The following is a 13,678-nucleotide window of genomic DNA, read 5'->3' as shown; positions in this document are numbered from 1 at the left end:
ATTAGATTAATCATCCTATGTAACATTATTAACTCAAGAAATTTGAAAGTTGTTTCTTAGTTCATCTACTGTTTAGACATATGCTTCCAAGCTGTATGCAATCTTTTTTAGAAAAAACTTCATGCATTGCTTGCATGCAATAAATATAACATATAGAAAATATGTATTAAACATTATAGTGACAATTAAGTAGATAACATAATGTATAAGCTGTATGTTTTCTTGTCTATATATAACTTATAGACAATAGTTGTCTACACCATTGTACATACCCTAAGGGGGTAAGTACAACATTGTAGATGGTTGTTGTCTACTACTCCGTCCCAGAAAAAAAAAGATTTCTGGGTTTTATAGTTTGAGCATTTGAATATCCGTCTTATTCAAAAAATTTATTAAAAAATTTTAAAAAATTAGTCACACGTAAAGTACTATTTATGTTTTATCATGTAGTACCAATAAAAATATTAATCACAAAAAAATTTTAAATAAGACAAAGAGTCAAAAATTCCATCTAAAAACTCAGAAATTTGTTTATTTTGGGACGGAGGTTGTATTTAATACACATAGACAGCTAAATAGACAGCTTTACAATGACTTGTTTATTTGTTTGTCTGTAAAATATTTATTTATCCTTTGTAACATAAATCAAGGTAATCAATGGTGCTAGCGAAGAGATGAGACACGTCGTACAACAGTGCTAACGGTATCAGTTTGACATTGGAGCACGCACCCTGCCATCTCTTCGCGAAGAGAACCTGTGGTCGTTTGCTAGATAGGACAGGTTTTTTTTACAAATTTCGTAACATACAGACGGCTTAAAGACAGGCGTTGTACGTGCCCCTGACACTCGAGCTACCGGTTTCTAAGACGTAGCAAAGACATCATTGATAAAGTTATAAATGTCATAATATGTTTGAATGATGTAGCGGTAATGGCAACAGTACTTTACTGAGAGTCGAACAGTTTTAGTGTTTTACACTGGTGGTACTCTAAATAACCTAGTAATTGTAGAACACAATAAATGTGAATAATTGTAGGATTGTAGCTGCAGCACGAACGTAGAACTACATGTTTCAGATCTTTAATCTGACAGCAAATACACTGTACAGTGCACACAGTCACCATGGATCAAGTAGCAACTGCTAGTAAAACAGTAAATCCAATCTGAATGACTGAATTCATGTTGATTGTCGTAGCTCGCAGAAATCTGAAATTCAGAATGACTGGGTTCATGCTGAGCTAATCCATTGATGCAATATCTCAGTCCAATGCCCTAAAACTAAGAAAATTCCACACTAAAAATCTCAAAAGTTTGCAGCTTTCAGCTCGAACATTGCAAGCACATCACTAATTTTGTTGTTCCTAGGAGCACCAAGCAATCAAGCATCTCTTTATCTTTCAGAAAATAAAAAAGATCCCTCTGTCTGAAAGGCAGGCAAAGATAGAGTGAAAAGTAGAGTGTAAACAAAAGAGAACAACAGAAATGGCTTTTCCGACAATGGGGGCGCAGAAAGTGAAACGTGAGAAAAGCGCCGTGCTTTCTAGATTATTTTTATACTCCTCACGTTACAATAATCAGGTCATGTTCATAAAAAACTTTTATGTTCATCCATTGAATCGTTAAACGCATGTATAGAGTCTTAAATATAGTTAAGAATAACTAATTATATGTTTATACACTTTGAAAAAAATTTTCAGAACAAATCTTTTGAGCATAAACAGTCTACCATAACTACATTAACTCACATACGCTAATACATGTATTAATTATGTTTAAAAATTCGTTGTGTGGTTTTCTAACCCTATTTATTAATTAATCGTTAAAATAGTCTTCCGACGGTGGGATCAATCCCAATCAAAAAAAAATTGACGAAATAAAAAAACCCTCGGTTACTATTAGAGTAATCTGCTCTCCTCTCTGCCGCGGCAGCAGCAGTGTGGCACACCACACTGCCACGCACACAAACACAAGCAACCGGGGGGCACCGGTGGCAATAATGCGCACGCAGGAGCGCACAGTGGCGGCAGCTGCAGCAGCGGCAGTAATGGCCGGGTGTCCCGGTGGTGGTGGTCACTACTAGTAGAAGAAGTAGGCAAGGTCGTGTGATGCTTTGGGAGTAGTCGACCGCGCTCATTGGCCGGCGCCGGCGACCACCGGTTCTTGGCCCCGTTTCATCCGGCGTTTCAGGCGGCCGCGATCCGGTGGTGTACCACCGTGCGGGTGCGCTCCTTCTTGTGCGTGTTCAGTTCTTTGAAGCTTTTGTTTTGTTCCTTTTTTTTGGGTGAGGTTTGTGTTGATTGGTTGCTGATGAAAAGGATTGCGCTTTTAGGTTTTGTGTCGGTTGAGGGGAGGGAAGGTGCTGGCGGCGGCGGCGCCATGGGCATCTCGGCGAGGTGGCTCAAGTCGTTAGTTGGACTGAGGAAGGTGGAGAAGCAGCAGCAGCAGCATCACAAGGAGGATGGAGATGCTGGGGCAGTGATACAGGTTCTCATCCATTGCTCTGCTCCTTTTTTTCCTTGGCATTTCTGGTTGGTTTCTACAACAATTTTGCTGAAAGCCTGGGGGTGTGGCAGGAGAGATTCTTGATCAGGTCATGTGAATTCTTGGCTGTAATGATCGTTCTTTGTGCATTGGTTATTTACCTTGTGTAAAATTTGGAAGTTACTGCAGATCTGGATGATAATGTTTGCGTCATTCTTTAGGCTTCTGTAATCTGTAGCCACTGGCAAAATAGGGGGGCTTTGCTTATTCGTAATAACTTGTGAAATGTGAAATTGCAGAAAAGGGTCACTGCGAACCATTTTCACTGCCAAAATCAGCACTGTCAAGATCATGATAAACTTGGAGCACCTGAAGAGTTTCCTGATGATAATGGGCCATCAGAAGGTGATGGTAATGTGCTTTCGTGCTCAGAACCCGCTTTCAGTTCATCTAAAGTGCCAGTGCCTCTGACCGAACAAGAACTCAAAGAGATCTGGGCTGCTACAATTATTCAGACTGTGTTTAGAGCCTTCCTGGTATTGATGTCCTCTCTGCAAAATTTAGTAACCGATCCAATGCGTACTGCACAATTCAGAAATAGAGTTGCTGAAATGCAGTAACTGCAAATTTAATTCTTCATGCTTTACTACAAGTTGAACTTGAATTCCTTCAGGCTAGGAGAGCGCGTCGGGCTTTAAGAGGACTAGTTAGGCTTCAAGCCCTTGTAAGGGGCCATATTGTGAGAAAGCAAGCTGCTATAACACTCAGGTGTATGCAAGCTTTGGTGAGAGTTCAAGCCCGTGTTAGAGCAAGGCGAGTTCGCATTGCTTTGGAAAGCCAGACGGATCAGCATGTTGCTCTACAAGAGAAAATAAACGAGACAAATGTCCGGGAAATTGAGGTAAGTTGCACTTTCACTAGTTTCGAAAGTAGTGGTTGCATTTTGCTGAATGTGTTCTTTATCGCAAGATCTTGAATTAGGCTTGCATGTTATCTTGTCGGTTTTTCGTAAAAAAATAATTGGCATGATAGTGCAGTGATTTGGCTTGAGTTGTTACTTATGCTATTTACCTTAAAAATGCAGGATGGTTGGTGTGATATCATAGGGTCCGTGGAAGATATCCAAGCAAAACTACTAAAGAGGCAGGAGGCAGCAGCCAAGCGTGAGCGAGCCATGGCCTATGCTCTTACTCACCAGGTAACTTTATCAAACATTTTACACCAGGTGATCAGGACAATACTCTGCTATGTTTATCCATGTCATCATATCTTTAACCATGGATGGCGTTGTATACTGTAGTGCACCAATCATATTACTCTGAATGCAAAGTGCAGCTTCTGGATATCTTAAAAGTTATCAACTCAATGTCACCTCCATCATGTGCAAGAAGTATGCTTGCTATTGCTGGATTCCAAGTGTTGCTTTCATGGATAACAACTGGTTTTATCTTTTCCCTCCAAGTTAGCCTAATAATTAAGCCACTCATTGTTCTGTACTGTTCTGCTTCTGTTAGTCTGTGTTTGATGATAATTTCGGTGTGTAGCTAAGATGAGACCTGTTTGTATGCTCCTCCTTGAGAAAAAGAATCCAATCATGATAAATGAAATTATTTTATACAGTTCACCATCATCTGTTGGAAAAGCAAGAAAAGGGCAGCCTTTTGCTAATATTTTTCAAGGAATAATTAGCCTGTATGTGCTTGAGAGCAAATAAATTTTCATGCAGTAAACCTTCCAGGAATAAGATGAATTTCATTTCTCTAAAAGTTCTCATTTGGTTCATGGGGGTAGATTAAGAATTTTTCTAGCCCTTCCCATCTTTGATGTCAACAGATACACTGTCCCAATTTCATCTCTCCTTAGTTTTGGCCTTCTATACTTTTCTGGGGGCTTAATTCCATTGCTGATAATAAAATAGGAACTACAGGGAGGTGAAAAAACCTGACAGCTGAGCTTATTTCCCTTCTTTTGCAGTGGCAAGCAAGGCAACATGCAGCCATTACAACATTTCAACCTGACAAGAACAGCTGGGGCTGGAACTGGCTAGAGAGATGGATGGCTGTTCGTCCATGGGAGAGCCGGTTCCTGGGCACTTATGCAGCAGATGGAATCACTCTTGGTAATGAAGCGATGCAAGACGAGGAAAATGCTGTCTATACTCCATATAAGAAACATGTTAAAAGGCATACTCCAACTCTTCATTCGAACATATTGAACCAGAAGACTTCCCTACCAAACTCAGAGGGTGGTGGCTCCTCATCGAACCGGTCTGGTGGTTCAGCATCAGCTAAGTCAAAGCTGAAATTGTCATCCAGAGAAGGCTCTGATGAAATTTCGTCTGGTCCTTCGGGACTTGGAACTCGGTCAAGTAGTAATCCTAAGGAGAGGACTGGGCATTCGGATCCTCAGGGCAATAAGAGATTCTCCTTACCTGCCAGTGGTGAGTACAGATCTTGCATCTTCTGCATGTTGTGATGTTAAGTCTATTCTCCTTGTGAAATAACTGACCTTAACTAGCATACAGTGTTTCTTAAGGTTCAAACTGATCCACTTGCCATTGTAACCAAATTTCCCCAACTCTCAGGTGCAGAAGCTGGCAGACGCCTGACGAATAAGTCCGCGGTTAACCGATCCCTGAAGGCAGGTAAAGGTTCCCCTGCAGTTGAGGCAAAACATCATCTTGCCAGTCCAATTGAGTTGCCTAGGAGAGTTGAGCTGCAGACTTGACAGCCACAATCCAAAGAGCATAAATTTTCACCATGACAACATTTTCACCTGGGATAGATATCGGTCGTGGATATACTGGCAACCTTGGACTGCGATGATCTATCAGAAATTTCAACAAACCTGCTCTGTATCGCAGTATTTCGTGGCCATACAAACCCTACAAGTTATGCAGGCCCAGCTGATCATCTCATGAGAGGATGGGACTTGAGAGACCAGGCAGTAGCTTTATGTGTCCTGAGAGGCGAGAACCGTATATATGGAGGTCACTATTGGTTGTAATGTGTATCTGTGTACTATGTGTAATAACTTTGTTTTTTTATTGGTGTACCTATGAATCATGCTGGTCCCTTCCATCATCCATGCTACTAGTACGGTTCTTATCTGTGAAATTCTACTCGTTCTATAAATTGCCGACATCAGTTATATGAGATGCCATCATGAAAGTTTCTTTTCTATTCTTATAAGCCAAAATTTAAATTTTCATCCTTAGATTTAGAATTAATTTGAGTTTTTTTTATTGTAGTTTATTTCTAGCCTTAACTTTTATATCGCTGTATATATATATATATGTATAAATTATTTTTCTTTTGTAAATATGTCACATCCTTGTTTTTTGCTCCCTTGTACATGCTAAATCTGGCAAGTTAGATAAATGGTAAAACTTTGTTTTGGAAAAGAAAATTACTCACTCTAAAGATCAAAGTAATCCAGTAGTAAAAATGTACTACTAAAATTCGAAATCTTTTTGTCCGAAAGGAGTAGACTATGTTTGAGTCAGTTGAGATCAATGGATTAAATTATTAGTGATAGCTATTTAAAGGTATAAGAATGATTTAATTATTATAAAGTTGAAACTTTACTCAATAAACATCATAAGATAAACTTTTAAACAAATTGTTTTTATTGTAAGCAACAGACGTGTCCTAATAATCAGTTCGTCTTGGGCCGCGTTGGTCCCTCCAAGTTTATAATTCAGATTCTCTTATTTTTCACGCGCATACTTTCAAATAGCTAAATGGTATGTATTTTTTAAAAAATTCAATGAAAAAGTTACTTTAAAATATTATATCGATCTATTTTTTTAATTTTTATAATTAATAATTAATTAATAATATATAAATCCCATGCTACTTTTCCGCGCCGGTTACCTCCTCGGACCATAGAGAAGTTCACGAGGCCCATGACAACTATTGGGCCTAAGAAACGAGCCCAGTAAGGAAGCAACCATACCTTTTTAGCCTTTATTCCTTGCCTTCCCACGACGCGTTTCTTTTCCTCGTGAGTTGTAGCGAAGCGAGCCGGCCTAAGCCCCCTCTCGTCTCGTCAACGACACGTCGTCTCGTCGCGCCCGAGGCACGCCCGCCGCGCCCATGGCGGCGACGCCGACGAGGCGCGCGTGGTCGTCGGCGGCGGCCGTGGTCGTCATGGCCGTGTCGCTCCTCCTCGCGCCGGCGGCCGCCGGGGGCGAGACCAACGGCGTGTACGAGCCGTGCGCGGACGCGACGGTGCAGCGCGGGGACGGGTTCACCTTCGGGGTGGCCTTCTCGGGCCGCGACGCCTTCTTCTCCGGCGGCGTGCAGCTCTCCCCCTGCGACAGCAGGCTCTCGCTGGCGTCGGGAGGCGCGAAGCTCGCGGTCTTCCGCCCCAAGGTCGACGAGATTTCGCTCCTCACCGTCAACACCTCCGGCGGCGGCGGCGTCGACCCGGTGAGCCCCTCGTCGAGTTTTTGTTTGCCTCTAAAAGCTTCCTGATTTCGTGTGTGAGATGGTGTATGCGGCATCATAGATTTGAGGAACCCTAACTGATCGCTCGATTTCGTACCAGGAACCGTAGTTTGGCATAAAGTATCAGTCCTCTAATCTATTATCTGTATATCTTTTTTTAATATTAAAATACACAATGATGTTTCATTTCAAGAAATTCATGCCATCAGATTCATCATGCGATAGGTTTTAGTTAAATTCAAATTCGTTCACTTTGATTCAAACATCTTCATTGTCTAGAGATAACAGAGAAACGAAGCACTTGTCACTGAAATTGTCAGGATCATTGGTAGTCACGACCTTCTTGGGGAGGATGAAGACAAAAGTTGGGGGGAGCTGGATTATGTGTCCCATATGGATTGATACAGCGCCATTTTTTGGACTCTTTGTAGCTGCTCTAGTAACACATATGTTAATGGTCCCATGAACATGCCTCTCTGTTTTTCAGTGGGCCAAGTTTCGGTTTATTTGCTTGATTATGAAATTTCTTCCGAAGCTTATTGATTAGGTTGCCCTGTCATTTGGATCTTTTTGTAATTGATCGACCATAGGTAAGCTGCTGTATGCCAGATTCTTCTACTGTCTACACGTGTCATGGTTTAGCAGTGCTTGAGAATTAGATAAAGGATAATAATCACAACGGAGGCCATCAATTCTGTCTTATACGAAGTACCTGATTTGGTCTGGGTGATCGGAATTTTGTTCTTGTTACACTAAGAAAATAAATCTCATTAATTGGCCATAGCATCTCCATTGCAAACATATTGTACTGTTATGAATTGCTGTGGTAACCTGTAGTTAATGGTAAACTGTGGCACACACTTACCACAGTTTCTACCAGCAAACCACAAACCCTCTTTCCAACCATTTTTCATTCATTGTCTTACTCATGATATGAGTGGCCTTTATTACTGTTCCGAACTCAACGCAGTGCAATCATCTGTTTCTGATAGCCCATTATTTCACTATGTCCCAGGCAACTTCTGATGGATACATGGTAGCTTTTGCTGGGAGGAAATATGCAGCAAGGTCATCTCCAGTTTTCGTCAGTAACATCTCATACACTGTGACCAGCTATACCCTGGTGCGTCCATACTCCAAACAGTAGCCTGTATACTGACATAATTCTCCACCAATCATCATTCGTCTAACTGAATTCTGTTCTTAGGTCTTCGAGTTCAAGAAAGGCACCCTCCAGAACCTCTACTGGAAAGCCAATGGCTGTTCTGCTTGCTCAGGGCAACCTTCCTTCGCCTGCGTCGACCAGAACTGCGCGATCAGCACGGCGAACTGCACAGGCAAGGGTGGCAGCGTGGACTGCAGCCCGGGGATTCAGCTCGCCTTCTCCGGCACCGACAAGCACGAAGCCGTCCTCAACTCATGGTATGAAGTTTCCAAGCTCCGGCAGTACTCCCTGGTTGGGCTCTTCTCCAACCTCAAGGACTCACTGACCAGCCAGTTCAGCATCTTCTTCTAGCTTCTCAAGGTTGGATTTTGTTTCAGCTATCTTCGTGTATATGCCACTTCGTCTTGACGTAATAACGTTATCTTTATATAGTTTTATAATTATATATTGTCCAGTGCTTGCCGTTTGTAAAAGAAAGACCTTTTTTTTGTATATCAGCTCCTCTTTGTATGTGCCTGGTTATATATGAGAATGCAGTTAAATTTTTCGTCTACGTTTATGCTCGAACAATTTTCAGAACCTAATTTGACCTCTCAACTTAGGTATGTTATAATTCAGAAAATGCAAATTCAAATGCAATGATCTTTAGAAAAATGGCGGATATGTATAGTAATCAAGACAATCAACTAATCATAGTATCATACAGAGTAATTACAATCGTGAAGAACTCTTATGAAAAATACGAGAACAAAAGGAATCCTCTCTATATGAAGTGTGAACTCAAGGTGTACTAGATTTGCCATCATGCCGACGGCGGCGGCGGGGCCGGCGGCGACGGGGTCCGTGGCGACGGCGACGGGCTACTGCTGTTGTTGTTGTTGACGAACTTGAGCACGATGGGGAGGACGACGACGAGGATGAGGACGAGCAGGATGATGATGGCGATGCAGGTCCACTTGCGGGTGCTCTTCTGGTGCTTGCGCGCCACCTGCAGCTGCTCGCGGCCGCGGTCGACGAAGGAGCGGGCGCGGCCGACGTGGGTCTCGATGTCGTCGAGCTGCTCCCCCTGCGCAGCCACCAGGACGGCCATGTCGTTGAACACCTGGTGGAGCTCGAGCAGGCTGCGCTCCAGCTCCGCGACGGCGCCGTGCCGCTCCTGGATCTCGGCCACCACGCCGAGCACCTGGCCGCGGCCCTGCTCGGCGATCGCGCGCTGCAGGAGCCGCTCCCCCTCGCCCGTCTCGGCGAGGTTGTCCAGGGTGGCCTCGTCGGGCTGCTCGCCGGTGACGGTGAAGTACCGCCGCGCGACGGTCTCCCTGTACTCGGAGGAGATGCGGGCGCGGAGGGAGGAGAAGGCCTCCATGGAGTCGCGGAGCTTCTTGCGGAGGCCGGCGACGACGGACGTGCGCGTGCGGTCGGTGGAGGACCCCGGGCCGCAGCCGGGGACGGAGCGGTTGGCGGCGTTGGCGCGGTCGAGCGACTCGAGCCGGAGCTTCACCACCTTGGCCTTCTTGATGGCCGCCGCGGCGTCGGCGTCCATCCGCGCCCGGAGCGCGCGCACCGCCGCCGCGTCGTGCAGCGACTTGCCCCCCTCGTTGCCGTCGTGGAGCGACCGCTGGATCCGCTCCAGGTCGCGGAGCTCGTCCTTGATCGACTCCACGTCCTCGAAGAACCTGTCCAGGCTCGCCCCCGCCGCCGCCCCCGGCGGCGGCGCCATCTCCACCCCGCCGCCGGACTCTATGTCCCCGCCGCCGCCGCCGGCGCGCTTCCACGAGCTAGAGAAGAGGCTATTCATGGCTGCAGCACCACTCGCCCCTCCCCACACAAGATCGGGCTCGGCTAGCTCCGGTTTCTTGGATCGATCGGGGGGAGGGCGAGGGGGAGGAGGAGTAAGAAATAGAGAGGGGGAGGGGGAGGTGGGGGACGCGGAGTTGAAGGGGTCGGGGAGGAGGTCTCCCGTTCACGCGACGCGAGGTGGAGTTGAAATGGCGACGTGAGGTGGCGCGCGGCGAGGAAGGTGGGAGGAAGGAAGGAGACGGCCGTGGCGTCGCGCGCGCGCACAGACGAGACGAGGGCCTCTCGCTCGTGCTCGCGCCGCGCTCGATCACGCGGTGGCGTGTGGCGGGCGCGCCGTGGCGCCGGCCTGTAGTGCCCAGATGGCCAGATGTGATAGTTTTCAAACACAAAGGGTTCATACTTTCTTCGTCAAGAGACCTCTATTTTCGTTTCTGATCGTTATTACCAGTTAGGCACCGTTTAGTTCCTAAAAGTTTTTAGGAGAGGGGCAACATCAACGCGGACGGTCATATATATATTTAGAGTATTAAACGTAGTTTAATTACGAAACAAATTTTAGAATCCGCCTAAAAACTATGAGACGAATCTATTAAGCCATCATTAGCACATGTTGGTTACTATAGCACTTATGGCTAATCATGCACTAATTAGGCTTAAAAGATTCAGCTCACGATTTTCTCCGTAACTGTGTAATTAGTTTTAATGTTTTATTTAGATGTTCAAAAATTTGATGTGATGTTTTTAGAAAAAAAATTTAGGAACTAAATAGGATCTTAGATTTTTAGCTTTTTTACCTTAAATTTAGAGTAGATTTTAAGGTTTTATTGTAGTTTAATTTTTAGTCTTAACTTTTAACTTTTAACTTTTAGATCGTTAAAAATACGTATATAAAAAAGTTCTCCACAAATTATTTTTTATTTATAAATCTGCCGTTTGGACTTTTATGAATAACCTAAACAATCACCTAGGGAAAGAGTTGATGAGATGATTGATTTTTTAAAAAACATAGAGTTAACGGGGGCGTGAGAGATGGGTGCAGAATCATCACTTGCCATCTCAAGTATTGATATCACATGAGTGTTCTGAGAATAATTCAATCTTCTGAAAATGTTGAAATGGGTGTTCCTTCATTTCATTTGAAGATCAAACGGAGCTAGACAAGCTTATTAATGTCATTGCAATTTGTAAACATCATATCATGCAATTAAATATTAACAAATGTTTAGATTGGAAATTGATGGCATCAGCCACAAGGCGTAGGCGATCATTCAGCTGGTCGTTTCTGACCGGATCAACCGGAGCAACACCACCTGCGCAAGTGTGCCGCTTGACTTGACCATGACAATAGAAGAAAAATAGTGTAATACTCTACTGATTAATAGTAATTCAATCCATAACAATCCATCAGTTGCAGAGTTCGTTTATGCTACTTGCCGGGTAGGTACCGGTCGTCGTCCATCGCTGGGTGAGTTATCTCACATGCCAAACTGCCAATCATGGATGAACCACTGCACAATTCTGCTCGCCGTCGCTATACTACAAGGAACCAAACCGGGTGAGGCCAACCCAAGGCGGCAGCGCTGACCGGCCCCTCGATCGATCGATCACAAGGAGGTGACGCCTTTTGATTGCCCCACGTCCACATGTATATTTAGGTGGTGTTTAGTTCTCAAATTTTTTTTTGATAAAAACATCACATCGAACGTTTGACAGAATGTTGGAAGGGGTTTTCGGACACGAATGAAAAAATGAATTTCACGGCTAGCCTAGAAACCGCGAGACGAATCTTTTGAGCCTAATTAATCCGTCATTAGCACATATTGGTTACTGTAGCACTTATGGCTAATCATAGACTAATTAGGCTCAAAAGACTCGTCTCAAGATTTCTTCCATAACTGTGCAATTAGTTTTTTTTTATATATGTTTAATGTTTTATTTAGATGTCCAAAAATTCGATGCGATGTTTTTAGAAAAAAACTTTATGGCTAATCATCACTTGGAAGTTGATGGATGGAGGCCATGACGCACTGACGCCTTGTTTGCTAGTATTGTAGTAGTTCTAGACGAGTTCTTTTGAAATGTGATAGCAACTGTAATAAGGATATGCCCGTCAACTATAAGAATGTCACATAAGATTAGATGTTTATCTGGAGAGGAGAATTGAGGAGAGAGATTTTTTAAATTTTTTTTCAAAAACATCACATCGAATTTTTAGACATCTAAATAAAGCATGTTTTTGAAAATTTTTTTTAGGAAATCTCTCTCCTCAATTCTCCTCTCCAGATAAACATCTAATCTTACGTGACATTCTTATAGTTGCCGGGCATATCCTTATTACAGTTGCTATCACATTTCAAAAGAACTCGTCTAGAACTACTACAATACCAGCAAACAAGGCGTCAGTGCGTCATGGCCTCCATCCATCAACTTCCAAGTGATGATTAGCCATAAATTTTTTTTCTAAAAACATCACATCGAATTTTTGACATCTAAATAAAGCATTAAACATAGATAAAAAAAACTAATTGTACATTTATGGAAGAAATCTTGAAACGAGTCTTTTGAGCCTAATTAGTCTATGATTAGCCATAAGTGCTACAGTAACCAATATGTGCTAATGATGGATTAATTAGGCTCAAAAGACTCGTCTCGCGGTTTTTAGGCTAGCCGTGAAATTCATTTTTTCATTCGTGTCCAAACCCCCCTTCTGACATCCGGTCAAATATTTGACATGAAACTTTTTTCAAATTTTTTCTCATTTCTAGTTAAATAGTAGCCAACTGCACACACACATGCTCTAATAAAATAAGGCTCACCTATAATATATATGATAGGCCAACACATGTAAATAAGAGGTTATGGTTGGAATATATTACTGTAATAAAATATTTCGTTTATTGTGTCAATAGCCAACGATTATATGCTCTGCCTATATAATTAACTATAGATGTGGCACATACATATAGCTAGATATACTATTAAAACTGTTGTAATAAAATAGTTTATTCACGTTAAACAAGACAAATCATTAACGCGTAACTAATCACACATTAATTATTTTAAACATGAAGTTAGTTTATTTATGATTCTGAAGCAAATTTTATATAAAAAATTATAATACATAATCAATCATGTGTTAGAGTAAGTATAATAGCAGACTATAAGTCAGCTAAATACTGATGTGGAAGAGAGAGGGGAGGAGAGTGAGTAGAAGTAGACTGTAAGCTTATAACCAGCTCAGGCACAAGACAAATAACTCTGTGAGAGAGACATATAGACCACACATTAATAATAAAGAGCTAACTATTATATAGGTGGGCGAGAGAAAACTACAGCTATATTAGTCTCGCTCTTAATAGCTTACCTTGTATTGCGTGTGACCAAATTAATTCAGCTTATTTTAATCCAACAGAAATGGAAGCACTATGAAGTACTACGTGAATATGTCATGTACTCTCTCTCCATTGACCTCTCTCTTTTGCTTTGTGAGCCTGGTGTAACCGACGATCACATCTTCTCGCTTTCGTCGATAAGCCAAATTTGATTTTTTAACTTTAAATTTAGAGTAAAATTTAGAGTTTTTTATATTAGTTTATTTTGCAGCTTTGTATTTTATATTGCGAACAAAATATATATATATATAATTTTATTCATAAATTATTTTTATTCATAAATATATCATTTAATTGAAAAGACCAACCATCACCCCCTGCATCTTGTTGAGGCTACACCGCTATAACTTCTAGCAACTGATGGATTTGGTAGGACTCTACGTTTTTTGTT

At 42.6% G+C, this 13,678-nt stretch overlaps 2 protein-coding genes across 3 annotated transcripts; one reads left to right on the top strand and one right to left on the bottom strand.

The window, feature by feature from the left end:
* Positions 1-2,023: 2,023 nt before the first annotated feature.
* LOC102703381 (protein IQ-DOMAIN 1-like) lies at positions 2,024-8,668 on the top strand. Of its 2 annotated transcripts, XM_015835609.2 has the most exons (9): positions 2,055-2,235; positions 2,331-2,485; positions 2,782-3,018; positions 3,156-3,383; positions 3,567-3,680; positions 4,457-4,922; positions 5,067-5,104; positions 7,949-8,056; positions 8,141-8,668. In XM_015835609.2, the coding sequence occupies exons 2-9, from the start codon at positions 2,378-2,380 to the stop codon at positions 8,447-8,449; spliced, it is 1,608 nt and encodes a 535-aa protein (XP_015691095.1). In that variant the 5' UTR covers positions 2,055-2,235; positions 2,331-2,377; the 3' UTR covers positions 8,450-8,668. The 2 variants fall into 2 exon arrangements, with proteins under 2 accessions (XP_006650700.1, XP_015691095.1); XM_006650637.3 differs by lacking the exons at positions 7,949-8,056; positions 8,141-8,668 and having other exon boundaries at positions 2,024-2,221; positions 5,067-5,665.
* A 74-nt stretch (positions 8,669-8,742) lies between these two features.
* On the bottom strand, positions 8,743-10,248 carry LOC121053850 (syntaxin-121). Its single transcript, XM_040521865.1, has one exon. It carries the CDS (start codon positions 9,891-9,893, stop codon positions 8,901-8,903), a length of 993 nt encoding a protein of 330 aa, XP_040377799.1. The 5' UTR covers positions 9,894-10,248; the 3' UTR covers positions 8,743-8,900.
* Between the last annotated feature and the right edge of the window lie 3,430 nt (positions 10,249-13,678).

The sequence above is a fragment of the Oryza brachyantha genome, chromosome 3 (genome assembly GCF_000231095.2).
Source record: "Oryza brachyantha chromosome 3, ObraRS2, whole genome shotgun sequence".
Taxonomy (NCBI): domain Eukaryota; kingdom Viridiplantae; phylum Streptophyta; class Magnoliopsida; order Poales; family Poaceae; genus Oryza; species Oryza brachyantha.
The sequence above is the reverse complement of the archived record's forward strand: the minus strand, read 5'-3'. Positions and strand labels throughout refer to the sequence as shown.

What these genes read in the sequence shown, in the direction of transcription:
- LOC102703381 (XM_015835609.2), top strand. Translation starts at nt 2,378, where the DNA reads ATGGGCATCTCGGCGAGGTGGCTCAAGTCGTTAGTTGGACTGAGGAAG. An exon ending in ATGCTGGGGCAGTGATACAG is followed by an intron (nt 2,486 to 2,781) that starts GTTCTCATCCAT and finishes GTGAAATTGCAG; the next exon opens with AAAAGGGTCACTGCGAACCA. An exon ending in CTGTGACCAGCTATACCCTG is followed by an intron (nt 8,057 to 8,140) that starts GTGCGTCCATAC and finishes TTCTGTTCTTAG; the next exon opens with GTCTTCGAGTTCAAGAAAGG.
- LOC121053850 (XM_040521865.1), bottom strand. Translation starts at nt 9,893, where the DNA reads ATGAATAGCCTCTTCTCTAGCTCGTGGAAGCGCGCCGGCGGCGGCGGC.